At 33.0% G+C, this 17,415-nt stretch overlaps 1 protein-coding gene across 1 annotated transcript in view; it reads left to right on the top strand.

The window, feature by feature from the left end:
- The first annotated feature begins 732 nt into the window (after positions 1 to 732).
- Positions 733 to 17,415, top strand: part of LOC132948239 (uncharacterized) — a 39,069-nt gene continuing 22,386 nt past the window's right edge. The window contains exon 1 of the mRNA XM_061018629.1: positions 733 to 1,208. Within this exon, the coding sequence (XP_060874612.1) occupies positions 1,151 to 1,208 (58 nt within the window). The 5' untranslated portion in view covers positions 733 to 1,150. The remainder of the gene's footprint in view (positions 1,209 to 17,415) is intronic.

The following is a 17,415-nucleotide window of genomic DNA, read 5'->3' on the forward strand; positions in this document are numbered from 1 at the left end:
TGCCGCAGTTTGTATAATGTATCTTATCGGTTTTGTCGCAGATTGTATAATGTAAATTTTTTTTTTGCCACAGTTTACATAATCAACTTTTAGAAAAAGGTTAATTTTGCCGCAGTTTACCATCTCCCTTCTTGATAAGGTCTTATAGTCAGGTCTGAGTGCGTCTGACGATGGAACAATTAAACTCAATAACTGTGTTGACGTTCAGAAGAATTTAAGTGAAAGATATCTAAATGGTTCCCTGTTCATTAATTTATTATATATTTTAAAATTATTTTCGTGTTGACGGTCTTGATCAATTTTTAAAGTCAACTAAACCATAACCAACTATATATATATACATATATATATATATATATATATATATATATATATATTATAACTAGATATTATCATTATTTGCTTCAATATAATAAATGCGTCAAGGAATTTAACAGAGTCATTTTGCGTGTAGGTATACCTATAACTTATTCACTATATAATATATATGCTTTTGGTATACTTGCGTATACACCAACGACGCACACGTATACATGTATACAATATATAAATGAATATGTCTGTGCGTTTTTTTACGAGGGAGTGTGAGAGAGAGAGGCGTATTTATCAGTTAGTATATTGCTATAACCATCATCTGCCGGACGGTCTATGGATAGACTACTGTTGTCGGTGTGTATAGTTGGGTAACGGAGGGGAAAACCGTTTCGAGTTTCACATCACCGCGGCGCACACAGTGTCAGTGACTTCAATGCCCGGCTCAGTTTCTGGCTGTCTTTCTATGATGGTATACCGCGTTTGCATTTAAGTTTCCGTTATCCGCTCATAACATCTCGGTGATTTTTAATTGTTTATACATTTTTTATTTTCGTAAAGATAATAAGAAAGAATATAAGTTCGACCGATTATCCCAGTTACTTTTTTACTTGCACGGTTCTTTCGTTGATATTTTTTCTCATTTGTGTACCAACAAATTAATAATTCTAATACTAAAATTTTGTTTTTAAATTCAGCGTTCGTGTAGTGCATGTGTATGTGCAAGTGCGCTGTACGATTAACGTATAATCTGTCTAAAAATATACGTGCATAAAACGTCGCTGTCGGTGTGATCGACACAAACATGTGATTTTAGTTGTAACGTCACTACAAGACGATGTGGAGAAATAATTTTAAAATGACCATGCTACTGCTGCTTGTTATCGCCATTATCGGTAAATTATTTCTATATTTATTTCTATAATTATTTCTATAATCTTGTATGATATTTGATCGAAATTGAAGAATCTGAATTTTACCTCATGATTGTACTGAATAACTGTATTCTTGGGTTTGTTCTTTTTCTTTTTAAACTACAAATACTAAATATTACATTTTCGCAAAATTATACGAATATATGGACGATATTGTAGCTATTATAATAACTTATAACTGTTGTGTTCATTTGATATCACAATTTATTCATCTTTTTAATATGTTCTTTTAGTTAGCTAACTTATAACTATATTATATATTTGTGTACAAGAAGACATTAGAATCGTAGTGGTAATTTCAAATAGTGGGGATACTATGCTATACATACATAGGGTAATATTAATTCGTGTATGCCGGTTTATATTATACATTTATGTAAATAGGTTGTAGATACAACATACCTTAGTACCTTAACCAAGTTCTTCCTTAGTGCGACGAGCAGTGACTATATGTTTATCACATAAAATAAAAACATTAAAAACGAAAGCGAAGGAAAGATTATAATATTATTAGTCAGGCTAGACCGAGCAGGTGCATATAATAGAATATGTCAAAATATTGTGTATTATATTATTATAGTATATTATATTGTTTGTTATTTACCTACTTATATGCGTATGATATAAATATTATATGGTGGACGAAATTGATTACACGCGGTGACGGGAGAAACCGAATAATAATCAGTGATTTGGACCCGCGTTACATAACAATGTACCTAGGTACGCGCATATATTATAACAGCCATGCGATAATAATATATTATACATGTAATGTATAGTATACGTCTATACAGTTACTGCGTGAGAAAATCGATACGTATATTATTTTTTTATTACAACAACGCGCGCGAGTATTGGGCGACCGAGCGTCCTTTATATCGTGCAAAAAAGCTGACCACCCATGTACCTATATATATATATATATGTATAGTCGGTTACCTATATGCCATAGTTACGGTCGTAAGGAGGATATTACTATGTGTAGCGGCTTAAACGGTTCGTTTGACGACACAGACACGGATTCGCGGAAACACTTCGGCGTGTCTCGGTGGTTGGGTTTTTTTAAATCTCTGTGTGTATATGCGTGCAAAACAGAAAAAAATTACACACCGAGTGAGAAGACGACGTGTCAACGAACGCGCAGAGAATTTTTATGAAAAACGCGACGACGATCGATGCGGCGGCGGCGGCGGCAGAACAGCAGAATCCGGTACATCGGTTTCCGGTGTTTTACTACGGTCAAAACGCCAATGGCCGCCGCTCGCACCGCCGCCGCCGCCGCCGCCGCCGCCGACGACGACGACGACGACGGTCGTTCGTACGTGTATGATAAAATATAATATTATTATATTACCAAAAGGACCGTGACCCGTACCTTTTGTTCTCTACGACACAAGAGAAAGTGAATTCGGTCGGGTATAATAATGATATTACACCGTGTGCGTGTACAACGATCGTCATCAAAATTTCCATGCGCTCACACGGAACTCTCCAGCGCGGGGTTTGTACGGACGCATTATTTGTCTTACGACGTTTACGTAACGTCCTTCGACCGACCGAGTGCCGCCGTCTAGAACGGACCGCCGTCTCCGTCATTCGGTCGAGGTCTTGTGGCTGTACTTCTCTCTCTATATTATATATATCGCATACACACGAAACTTGAACACTGGATGACGTGTAATAAATGTGAACGACAGTATCGCTTTCGTCGAATGATTTCATTGCAATAATTGTGTGAACAATCGGGAAAACTATCAGAATTTGGTTTTTTACTTTAACCCGAATATTGATTTATAAAATCAGGAAGTCGTGTTTGCGATCAGAATGTATAATACAGCCATATAGGTACGGTTTACCTACCTGATTGGTCATAGATTTGGTGGTTAGCAAAGAAACTGAACTATATAGTACAACATTCCCAATCGACCGAATGGTTTAAAGTGGCCGAGAATAAAAAATATACAACTGCAAATCCTTAGGACGTATGAAAGATATTTAGGTCACTAACTAGGCGCTTTTCGTGAATAATTATAAAATAAATATATCTAACAACACGTTTGTATTAACTATATTAACTATATTAACTATATTTGGCAAATAATATGGCCGAACCGAGATAATGTAATAGCAATGTGATTTTTATCGGAAATTCGAAAAGTTTTTTATTTTCACAATTGTCTGTTCCTTTATAATAATATAGGCCGCCGACGGGACTACGGGATAATGTCTTGCAGTCTATAATAAATATTATGTATATACCTATACGGTATCGACCGAAAACCAACGTAATATATTATAATATGAAATATGGATTGGCCAACATGTAATAATAATGACTGTGCGTTATATTATCCATAATATTTTCGTGGCAATCAATCGCGAAATCGTTGTAATTATGGGGTTTTGTGTACAATAGTATAGGCTCTGTAGAAAAAAAACTCATTTCATTAATTGTTCCGGTAAAAAATCGATCACTTGATATAAATATGGACAAAAAAAAACTGAAAAATTATAGACTAAATTAAAATTATTATACATAAAGTGAGTTTATAATGGTACGTAAATATTGGTTGTTATACATATTATACACACCATATTATATACACTATGATTTTAAATATTTTGAGTAGGTATAAGTAAAAAAAAAAACACATAAATATATTATAAAATAATATTATTTTAAGCTATGAAAAAATACCGTGGAAATTCAATCAAAAAATGTATATTTACAGTTACATTTTTTCTTTAAACATCAGCAAATAGGATAATTAATTTTTGAACTTAAGAACGTTGATATATATGTTGTCTTTAATCTAAGCCAAACATTTTAGGAATATACCTATACGTACGTCAGAAAAAGTTTAATCTATCTTAAAGTATATTGTATATAGTATATTATTATACATATATTTTCATTAATAACTGTATTCTCATTGTCTTAGGATCTGTACTAAGTAATTACTGTACTAGTATCTACTAATTACTTATTACATTTAAGCGTATTTGTACAGTCGTACGGCAATTCAACTAAATAGTAATCATCACTGAATAACTGCAATCGGTTTTTTTTTTCGTTTTTACGAGTTTTAAAATACAGTCATCCGTAGTCCTAACAAAACTGTTTTTTTATAGTATAGGTACCTACCTATTAATTAATTCAGTAAACGTTTATTTCGTCCGTTGACCTTTCAATGGTAAATCAACCGTCACATAAAAATAGGTAAATATATAAATATTGAAAAATAAAAATACGTAAGTAATAACTAATAAGTGTACCTACGCATTGTACATGTTAATGTATTGTATCCTATTTACGAAAACTTCTGGGAGGGGTATATTATTGCACATCTTGCAGTGTATCTATCACGACAACATTAATTAATAGTGTGTTGTAATTGATAAGAAAAAATTCTTAAGGTATTTTACAGTGAACAGTGTTGGTCTGGTCGATATATTTTTAATCATGTAAATCGTAAATGTGATCGTAAATCGTATATTTCTTTATTTATGAGGCAGACGGTACACGATAATATCAAAATGATGAACATTTCTGTGTATGACGTGCGTTATTCCATTCATAATCATTTTACAATACTTGTATTTTTTTTTTTATTTTACAAATGGGGACGTACCTATTATCTACATATCGATATTCGAGTTAATTGTAAAATAACCGTGAATAAAATGTAAATGAAAATCTTCGTGTTATTTCTAGCTGTCGTGTGCATTTTTTTCGGTATTCAAATGTTCGTGTGTGCGTGTGTTACGAATAGTAGGTATGTTGTACAGTTCTACAATACAGTATAAGAACTGCAGTATCGTCATATCTATGTTTTTATTCACAAACAAAATAAGTACTATATTTCCAATAAATAAATATTATTATTATATTTTATCGGTTAGCGCGATACTCAGTATATAATATGTGGTAGGCATATACTACAATGGTTTTTTTTCGTTTTCTACGTATAAAATAGAGTCATTAAATAGAATTACTTTTAAGCGGAACAACATGGACAGACTATATCATAATTCACCGTGAAACGGCTTAATGGCAACCGAATAAAAAAAAAAAAATGTGACTTTCATCCTCATTTCAAAAAACAACAAGAATATATTATTATTATGCGAAAAATAATTATAGTTCATCGTAATTGGATCTTATAGCGCGCAACGCTGACCAAGTGCACCAGTCTCCCTGGTAGTATTGTATATTATATTATATTTATAAATAAAATATTTTATATATATATATAGTCAACAGTCATAAATCCATGCACTTGTCACGCATAATAATAATATATAATATTATTGTATAAGTATATACTATACTGTAGGTAGAAAGAGGAATTTATGACTTTTAGCATACTTTCTTTTTCCCTGCAGCTTGGCGTTGCGTTCATAAGTATACATATATTATACCAGTAAACAATAGTCGCTCAACCGTACGCTGCAGTACAAAGTGAGGAAAATATCAAAAACTTCAACGACTAATTAATGTTACATTAATACAAGTAAGTGTGTTACCTGCAGTCTCGCCAGATTCGACAGAATAGGTTTTAGGGGCACTCGTCTCGGGTGGCCTGCATTATTCCCTCGATATTTTTTTTTTTTTTAGGATCTCGAGTCCGTAGAATATAATATTTCTGATGTCCGCAATATCATACTACACCTGTTATATTATTATCTACTAATCGTTTACACGTGCACCGGGCCGGCTGCAAAAGACGTGTAACGTCGTCGTCGTCGTCGTCTGGAACCGACTCCGAGGCGACAATAATATCATTATGTTGATATTAATATTATACAAACTGCAATGATCGACGCGAAGCGGTTGCGGGACTATCGCCACATACCACAGCACAGTATAATTTAATATTATTATCACGACGGGCGCAACTGTATATAACGGCGGTCGTCGGGTATACCTTCGGTCTAATATTATATTATACATTTCATCGTACGATATTCGTGTGTTTGCCGATATCCGGCCGCATATAATATATATATATATATATATATATATATCGACGCGGTTCGTGCAAGAAGAATCGCTTCCGCCGCCGCCGCCGCCGTGCGTATAATATTATTATAAAATATTATAATATTGTGGCCGACGACGACGACGACGACGACGATAATAATATTATATGCTGCCTACGCCATTCTGATGTGCCTACCTACCTCGTGCGATGCGCAAAACTGCAAAGCGTGATGCATATGATTATTGTCGTGTCAGCCGATTTTTCGTGTGTTTTTATAAAAGAAAAAAAATATAATATGTTAATTACACGCCTAATACATATTTTCATAACGCAATAATTCTCACGCACAATTCCTGATATCCCCTCGCAGGGACGTCGAAAACCTAGAGATCTCATAAATCAATCTCTATTGCGTGGCACTACAGCACTGAGGGATTTAAAATTCTGTACGTCCCGTCGTTATAGTATTAACCATATCGTAATCAAAATTACTTTGTGTCCTTTTTTTATGTATAGGTCATAACTATTCGTTTTTAAAAACTTATAGCAATATGCGGTATTATTCTTATAGGTTTTTATCACGGTCAGAGTACAGTTCTAAAAATGAATATCGAATGGGTTGAACAATTTTAATAGTTTTTATTTTATTATTATACATAATTATTATTAATAGTTATGGGGTGGGTGGAATATAATGGACCACGTCTTTGCAGATGGGGTAGCTATATGCCTATATATGCCCGTTGTCAATTCACTCGACTCATCAAAACTTAAAATCATAAATAAAAAGTTACTCGTTTGATATCCCGTCCACTCAAAAACCTTAAAATCACATTTTTTTGTTTTCAAAAACGTAGTGTTTTAGAAGTATCCAAACCCTCTAAACCTCGGATAGCGTAAAAACTTGTTTATGTATTTCGAAATCAAAAACATCGTGCTTGGACATTCATGTGCCACTGCAGCGTATGATTGGTTACAGTGTGGACACTGCTCCAGCATGACAATATTATGTTATAATATTATAATATGATCCGGTGTACCTATTGGCTATAATATTACACGGCAGATTACGACCGGCATGGGAATTCCTATTGCGCGCGTCTTACACGATAATATGTTGTATTCGGACGTAGACCTATGCACACAATAATACACTAAGACGACACGTGTAAGTACGGACAATGGTCGGAAAAGGCGGCGGAACGATGACGATGATGCGATGACCGTATACTGCGTGGCGCCCGTAATTGCATTTCCTTCAATAATAATAATAATAATAATAATAATAATAATAACAATTTTCGTTTTGCGACGGTATTGGGTACAGGCAGGTTTGCCCGTTTGCCCGGGCGGACACCCGCGTGTCGTTGAACCGGCGGACGACTCGTCGGCCAAGTAGACATTATTGTGCGACGAGTGACGAGACGGCGGCGACGAAGCCGATATTACCTATATTGTTATTATTTTCGTTAAGTATTGTTGTACATTATATTGGCGACGGAGAGACCCGATGTGTCCGGTCTGACAGCCGTAAAACAGTGCAGCGGTGCGATTCTCTCACGTCGCCCACCTGTACAATATAATACTATTATATTGTATACACTAATATACTATTCGTCCGTACAGGATGACCGTCATCGCGTCGTGTCTCCGTCGCTCCGTATACAATAAATAATAATAATAATAATAATAATAATAAAATATAGGAACGCGCTCACGCAGTGATGTCTTTCGACGTCTTTGTGACTTTGTCGTAGTAATAACGACTACGACATTACGGTACAAGTATAATAATATTTTCAGTCGACGACGATTTGTGATTTCGGACACGTCTAACTGTATGTGCGTGTGTGTGTGTGTATATGCACTCGCGATGATGATGTAACATCTGCCATGATTGTTAATATTGTTATATTTACTAGACATTTTCGCCGCACAGCCGAAGTTTACCGTTCAAAACGATTCTCTAGTCGCAGTAGCTGCAGAAAGAAGACAATATGGGTAATACGTCTTATACAATTAGGTGTACCCATTACGGCAATTCGTTTGCAAGTTCGCTGACTTTGCATTATCGACAAAAATCATATAACGTATATGACACCCCCTGTATACGTCGTGTTTGCAGAATACGACGGATTGGACATGCCTCATCATTGTACAAGAAACGATTGTGGATTTTCAAAAACGAATCCATGTAATGAAATTCAATAAATCGAATATTAACGTCCGAAATATATGCAAATATTATGCGTAGCAAAATACCTATAGTTTAGTATACACATAGTTGCTCGCGCATTTCACGTTGGGCACGAAAATTATTATACAAATATAAGATACACAGAGAACTAAACTATATTATAATATTATACACAATTATATTTACATTGAATTAAGTATGTATAAGTATATGATAACTTCATATAAGTTGTTATATTGAATTTATTTTTTTTTGAAAATATAAGACACGGAGAGAATTTAACTACATACCTATATTATAGTCAATGTGTAATGCACTAATACATTATTATATTATATTCATTTATGTTGAATTAAGAACATGGAAGTATATAAATGAATATAATTATTATTTAGACACCATTGAAAACGTAAGATAATTTTTATAAGCCAATAAAATTTATATATTTTACTGTACGTCTGAATATATTCAAAGTCACAAATTTGCGTAAAATATTTACTCGTATGAACCGGGTTAAATATCAATTTACCATTGAAAAAATATATTATTATATTAACTGTACAGAATCATCAATATAATATATTATATGGGTGCAATTATAGCAACCAGCAATATGCTTAAATAAATATTAAATGCTTTGATTAATATTATAATATAGGTACACTTGTTGTACATTTAAATGCTCATTAGAACCAGAAAGTGAATGTAACAGCAGTATTCACCTTAGGTACAAAGATCCCGAGAATACTAATTGTATGTATAACTGTACTAGCATCGCCAAGATCATAAACATCGTTATATACTCTATTGTTTAATATACTAATATATTAACAATTATATTTAATTGCGAAAATATACCGGTTGAAATTTTGTTACAAAAATAACTAATTTTTCGAATATAGAAATATAGAATATACAAATATTGTTATAAGCAAACATTTTGTAACAACTAACATTTTTGAGGTTTTGCACTAACAAATTGTATCCATCGGTAGCATTGGTAGTAAGTAATTATAAATCCGTACAAAATTAATTTTAGTTGCAGGTGACAGGTAGTAGGTACTATAATAGCTGAGTTTGGACAGGTGAAGGGTTATTAAAACATACCATTTTAATATGTGCAGAATTTTCCAGTACGTATTGATATTTCTTGTTCAAGTAACAAATGGTTCTTGTTTTATTGATTACAAGTCACTCAGAACAAAACTGCAAGTTACAACTTTACATTTTGAAGACACGTCGAAAGAGAATTAGTGTTTTTTTTAGTCATAACAATATGTCAATATCCCACATTCTATTTTACACTTGAATTATTATTATTACATTTCTAATATTGACTCTAATCATGGACTCCGATGTAGTTGAGATTCACCACGTATGGAATTTTAACCTTTAAGACGACAGTTATACCTACCTTTAATATGGTTATATAATATACGGTTTAGAATACTTTCACGACGGTATATATATATTACGCATTTTTATATTAATTATACACTTGGTGGGTGTCCAAAGAACAAAGACGAGTGACAATATATGGTATTGTTAAGCATCTATTACAATAGTCTGCTTTGATATCAATTATGCCGAAGAGAAATCAAAAGTTCTTTGCCCTTTCGTTCAAAAGAAATACACACTGGTAAACGGCAAATGCAAATCATCGTAATACTGTGGCAATAACTATAAACAGGGGAAAAAAACAGCGTTATGCGACGGAAGACGGATTGCGACCTTGTGTTACTTCGTTCAGTATTGTTTTGTCCGTGAAATGTTTCCCAGAGAAAGAAGAGAATTAGTATAGGTATACACGTCCGCCGATGATCGAAATGTAAATCGATCATGGTAACTAATTGGAAAAACGATGGGCGATTTGAATTCACGACCGTCAAAGACAACAACCCCTCGAAATAACTGTTTTGGAACGTAAAAAAACAAAAAAAAAAAAAAACAATGTGATTTGACAGGAAACCGAAATAAACGCATAAAACGAAAGAAAAAACAAAATCGATTTCCCGCCATTATATTATAATACGGCTAGTATACTGTGTACATAATACCTATAGTCAAATAACGTTTATTATAGTATTATATTATATTATTATATAGGTTTATATACGCCGGCGTGGTTACCAGTTGTTCGTCGAATGCATGACTGTCTCGGTAAATATGTACGACAATCATACCCACAACGGACAACGGAAAAATGTAATATTATGTTATCTCAGTGCCATGTCTAATTCCGTCCAGTTTAAATTCCAATGGGTTTCTGGGCGTCTTGCTCTGAACGCTGCAGCTGCAGTGTGTCGGATGAATAGATGATTTGCAGATAGATATATGGCGTATTGTATCATTATGTCTGAGTCCGCACTTTGGCAACCGTCAGTCAAATACCTCGGAGTTAAACTAAACAAAAGTCCGACCTGCAGGCAGCCACATGACATTGTAATAATATCTGCTAAACTGCAACACAGCTTTACCAGCCTGGTCCAATATTGGGTGTCATTTCCTGTACTCCGTAAAAATCAGTAATACGTTATAATGTCTACAAATTGTTCAACACTAATATAGTAATATAATACCATCGATTACTACGTCTAATACTCAATTACGATTGCCCATATCCGACACAAAACGAATTCAAATGGTCGTCCACACACGTTCGACGTTGCTATTATGGTTGATTTCCTATATTATTATGTACACTTATTATAAGTCTAAATTATTTATTAATCATATGTGTTAATACTTTGTTAGCTAAATTATAATACTATAATCTCCATTGTGTTACAAACAATTAAACCGGACGATTTAAAATCCGGAAAAATGGTCAACAATTTGTTTTTTTTTTTTTTATCATACTCGTCGTCAATAAACTATACACGTCTACACGCGATCGCATTCTGTTTTGGTATAGATGATAATAATATTATTTATTCAACTCGACCACGTATAATAATATTACTACCAGCTATCGACGCCATGATGATCGACTACGTATTATTATATTCTACAAGTCGTAATAGGTATACCCTTCGGATTATCTAATAATTTATCGATTTGCTACAACACAGTCCGCTACTGTGAAAATATATAATATAGGCGACAACCGGACGAGTATTAATTTATTGTGCCCGAAAATCACGTAACGCTTTTTAAAGTGATGCTGCAGGTTCGTGGCGAATCGGCCGTCGAAGGCGGAATATTTCAGCAGCGAGAGGGGCCGCGCAATATAATAACACTCATATTGTTATTATTTCGTCTGCGATTGTAATTATTATTGTACCTGCACCTATACAATATTGTTTGGTGAGCATTCTGTCACCAACATTTGGGTCATCGTTTACGGACGATCGGACGTCGACAGCTGCAGTACACCTAACAGGTACCTATATATGCTGGTTTTGCCTGTTGGTCACCTAATTTCACGCGGCACGCGTATGTTATTCGGCACCGCTGTGATCTAGTTAACGACCGAAAAATAATATTATGTATGTGGTGTACACGCACACAATATCATCGTGTGAGTACATTACAGCCGTGCGGGCGGCCGGGTGTCCGGGAAACCGCGAGCGTATATAATATTATACACAAAATATGATTCGGTGTATATACCGCGTACACAGTGCATATTATATTATTATTATTAATTATTATTATCGTAGTCGGACCAGTTTACTTTTTATTATGTGGTCGGACAGACGTAATGAGAGCGTAACGCGGGACTCCCGGAGCTCTTCGTCGCCGCCGCAGCTCTAGTCTGGTATATAGTCCGTTTACAACGACTATACCCATTACTGAGGTGATCATAAAATAGAATATTATGATGATAATATTAAACGTATAGCAGACACGTCGATCACTAATATTATTGCGTGACTGCGCGGGTCGAATTCAAATACTAAAATATCGCACATATTATAATATTGTGTAAATAGGTATACTAACCTCGTTGGTTGGTCAAAAAAATGGGTACCTAGCTGGTTAACTCCAAAAATGTGTATACCACGTTTCTATTTGCACATGCGTAAAACTTACACGGGAATACTACGTTGTGATATGATTGTTTATATTTTAGAGTTGTCGTAGGTATTCTGGTATTCACATATTATATTAAGGGCAAACACTCAAATTGTAGGTTATGTCTAATTTTTAATGCATACTCTAGACTATTTCGAAGATTTTATATTTTAAAAAATAACAAACCGTGTATTTGATTTTTAGATTAAAGAAAAGTAAGACTTGACATCATCAAAAAATATATATACACTATTACAATTTATATTTTGTTGAAATTATGTAGGTACATAATATTTGTAATTATTTATTTTAAAGATTCAAATTTTATAGGTATTAGTGTATTACTCTACACGGACTAATTAAAATAACATAATTTCAACTAGATTTTTAGTAGTTTTGCGGTTTGTTTAGAGCATATTTTGGTAATCATTGTTAGGTAATATTAAATATAATTATTATTACCTATATGGCTATATATTTAACAATGTTTGTCAATTGCGCCAAGTTTTTTAGAATTGTATAGATCTTTTGCTCCGGTTAAATCTAATTTACACATTATATATATATATACTATAATTTACATATTATTACCCATACTTACTGTCTATAAGATATTAGAAATAGGTAGGTACCAATTTTTTTCGATTCTTTGTTTTTATAGACTTATTCTTACGACAAAACATTACTACATACCACAGATATGTAAAATATTTTTTTATGTTATTGTGCTACATACTAATCATTTGTAAAAATGTAAACAAATTTGTTTAACTTCGTTTTATATTCAGACTTCTCGCTTCTTATCTGATTTTTGTTTGTGGTTATTCCATTTTCATAAATGACTAATTTGTCATAGAATATCATATAGACAGGACACGTACCTATATTATATGTGGTAACGCAGTTGATGTGTAACCTTTTTGTGCCCCATAATTGATTTTACCCGCGATAGTTGGTGCAATTATTGATAACCCATAATATGGCCATATTTATTTGGCTTTTAGGGCATATATCGACGTGCTGATTGTTTGTTGTTTCAATAATGTATAGTTAAGGGCATAGATATATGATGGCCCCACAGAGTTCAAAATCAGTAGGTACTGTTGTACATAATCAGAGTTGGTGTAATTTTTTTATTTTTGAAAAAAAAAAACACAATAATCACTTGAATTTTACACTGTTTTTAACCAATTAACAGAACGTTTAAAACATTTTGATTTAAACATAACAACCCTGTAACATAAATACAAACATCGATTAGATAGATAAATATTTTTAAATTTTAAACGTTATTTTTCAATCGGTTAAAATAACTGTTGTATTATTGATAATAATATTATGTAGTTTATTATTTTTACTGTCCACACAGCTGATATAACGGATATATAGATAAATGCTATAGGAAATTGTTTTTTTTTTTTTTTTATGTTAGGGATAAATAATGTGTCGTGCGTCTGTTGTGTGTGAATGTACCTACAGCTTTATAACTTCTCTGCGGATTATTCAGAATTATAGAACTTCCGACGTTTGGGCCCATCGTTTCGGTTATGCCGCCGATCATAGTTTACAGAACAATGTACACTAGAAAAAAGAAATAACGTATTAGATGATAGATGGCTATTTGTGTAGGTACCTATTTATTACGTCCTCGTTTCGGCGTTTTACAATATATCCACAATACGAAATGACCGCACCGGGCGTGTTTAACTGTAATATTTTCGGATTGTATATGAATCGGAATATTTTTTCGGATTTGCCGTGAAAAATTGTCCTCTCATAATGCGTCGTTATTCACACAGTGAAATTCAAAACGACGACGTGTAGCGCTGCGACGTTCGATCGGCTTAACACCGCGAAACACAATCATTTGTAATACATCACCGTGATGACACGGTTTTTTTAACAATTTTTTCCGTACCGAACATTAATTATTAAACAGTTACGTACGCGCGATAAAAATTATATCAAAATTATGATTACCGTGAATTATACGTTTCTCATAAAATATTAAGTCCATCCATCAGATATTTTACGAGAATTTGTCACAGCTCAAAATCTTCATAAATAATAATACATAATTTATATAATTTTATATAGTTCTGTTTCGGAAAAATAAAAGGATGCCTTCTTTTCGTCTCTTATATGCATATATTATGTGCATACACTTTTTTTGGTTATTTGCGGAATAGGACGTACCTAAATTTTGATAAATAATAGTATTGCACTGAGCTATATTTTTTACAGAGATCTATTTTACTATAATATTTTGATTCCAATGCAATATCAACATTTTAATTTATTTTGTTTTATAATTTATGATAATATACTTTTTTTATTTTTGTCCAAAATAACAAAGCCATTTTTCACAAGGCGTAGTTAGGCCGTGGGTACATTTCGTTGAACGCATCTGATTGTAATCATAATTATAACGTTTATTGAATAATGTTATTTTTTTTTACAGTTTAATTATTTGTTCTCGTTTATCTATATGGTATGGCATATTAAGATAACCTCTACCTATCAGCCTCTGTTACACATAACATATAATTATACCTAAGTTTCTCTCGTATTTCCTGTAAATTTGTATGCAACTATGCAAACGTCAAATGTGCTAGAATTCATTCATAGTTTTATTTTTTACCAACCGTTTAAAATAAGTAATGCTATTATTGTGAATCGTCTAGCTATTTAATATTCGACTGTTGGAAAACTATAATACACTATTCGGTTTGATTAGCTGTAGTCGTGGGATATTAATTAATTGTTCTTGCTATTGTTTGTGACAAAGATTTATCGAATGTTTTCATTGTTCGACAATATATGTTTTTATACATAATGATGTTATATTATTTGGTGAGAGGGTTCAGAGCGTTATAATAGCCAATTTTTTTTTTTTGTTTTGTTTATGTGAAAGTTTATTTTGCATACTAATAGTCTGTTCGGTATCTTAGACAATAATACAGTTGTACTTTGTAGGTTATTTATATTTTATGTATAAACTATTTTCGGTGTTGCTGGCAGGTGCACCGGTGACGATGACGAATAATTTTGATTATTGTCTGTCTAAATATTGATCTCCCGTTAAAAATCGACACAGATGTTTGATGAAGTTTAAATTATTTCATAACGATAAGCATAATCACTATCTCATGACACAGTTTTAACAACAAATAATGTACGTTCAGGTGACAATTTAATTAGCATAAAAAATAAAAATACACAATCGCGGAAATTTTCAGCTCCCACGCGTTAAACGAACAGACCGTCTACATTGTGTAGTACGCGCTTTGTAGATAGATACCTACCTACTTACGAGTTAAGCTATTAGTTACTTACTCTACTTCTGTTTATTATTTTAACTAATGATGGACCATTTGATAAGGTTAGTTTAGTAAAATTAGTATAGTAATTAGTAGTTAGTATATAGTAGTATTATATTCGAAATTAACATTATAAAGTAAATATAGGAATAATTATTATTGTATAATGTAACCCAATTTTAAACATTCATTAATTAATTTTTATTTCAAATAAAGCGTAATAATTTAAATCACACGTTATTAAAAACAAGTGGTTTATTAATTTTCTTACGAGAAAAATGTTTAAAATTAAAAATTAGGATTTGAATTCCAAATGATGAACCTATTTAGCTATGTATTAATTAGGGTACACGTAAAATCCGTGGACGGTGGACCTCTTATGTAGGCTGTTACAACATTTAACTCTGTAAATCATTGTTCATCGGGTGACTGAGATGTACATAATTGCGTGTTTGTACTGACCAAATGGTTAATCGCGATACCAGTAACCAGTGTAAAGACACGTTATGTACCTACTATTTATAAACTCGTTATTTATCTCGCCATGTTGGCACCTAGCTGGGAAATTTGTTTTGCTCATCGTTATGTAAATCGCTAAACCTGCAGTACCTAATACATATAATATATATATTATTAGTCCTTGACCCGAAACCATCGCAATTTGTCGGAAAAGGTGAATATCCCTTAAAGTCGTGGTCAAAAATTGAATAAAAAAAACACATTATTTATTCACTTTTAACCAGAGTAATTTAATTCATAAAGTAGACCGATCACATTATTTTAATAGACATTTCGATTTTGAATCGAAATAGGATACACCATACATTACGAGAAGATATTGTGATAATCCAAGTCGTAAAAAAAATTAAAACTAAAACTTAATATTAAAATATATTATACACTCGTTACAACTTATTTAAGTCGATAGTCGATATCATATCAATAGGCACGTGATATTAAATTACAGCAAGCACAATATTATTAATTTATAGTGAATGGCTCGGAATATTCTCTTATTGTGGCTCCCGAGCGCATACTTAACAATAATACTATGACGAAATATTATACTGTTTTGGCGATCGATTGGATTAAAAAAAAAAAAAAAAACCATTGATTTACACAATATATTAAATAACCTGACCTGACCAACGATTGACATCGTACGTCCTACAAGTTTCCTAGTTAAAACCGTGTATACGTATCGTCCGTCTTAACTCACTCCTGCGGTGTAACTACAACAGGCATCATAAAATTCCGTTATGTCTGCGGACGCGTTTAACTCGAAGCGCGCGCGCTGAATGCTAATCGAAACCCGAGACTTTTGGACGTCTTTAACACCATTATCCCGTTGGTAGTGGGTACTTACACGAAATACAATTTTTAAATCTGCGTATATGCGAGTGCGCGTCCCATGTGTATTATTATATTGTACCATTATAATATATATATATATATATTATTATGATGTATTATATTATTTTCATGTTCGCTGCGGGGAAACTGCGGTGTGGAACCGGTCCTCGAAGCCTGGCGGCAATGATAATATTATTATTTTACACGAATACGTGTAGCGATTAGCGTACTCGAACGCACGCACGCACATAATATCTTGTATAGATACGTAGGCACTTATACATTATGTTTGT

Source organism: Metopolophium dirhodum, chromosome 7, assembly GCF_019925205.1.
Source record: "Metopolophium dirhodum isolate CAU chromosome 7, ASM1992520v1, whole genome shotgun sequence".
NCBI lineage: Eukaryota > Metazoa > Arthropoda > Insecta > Hemiptera > Aphididae > Metopolophium > Metopolophium dirhodum.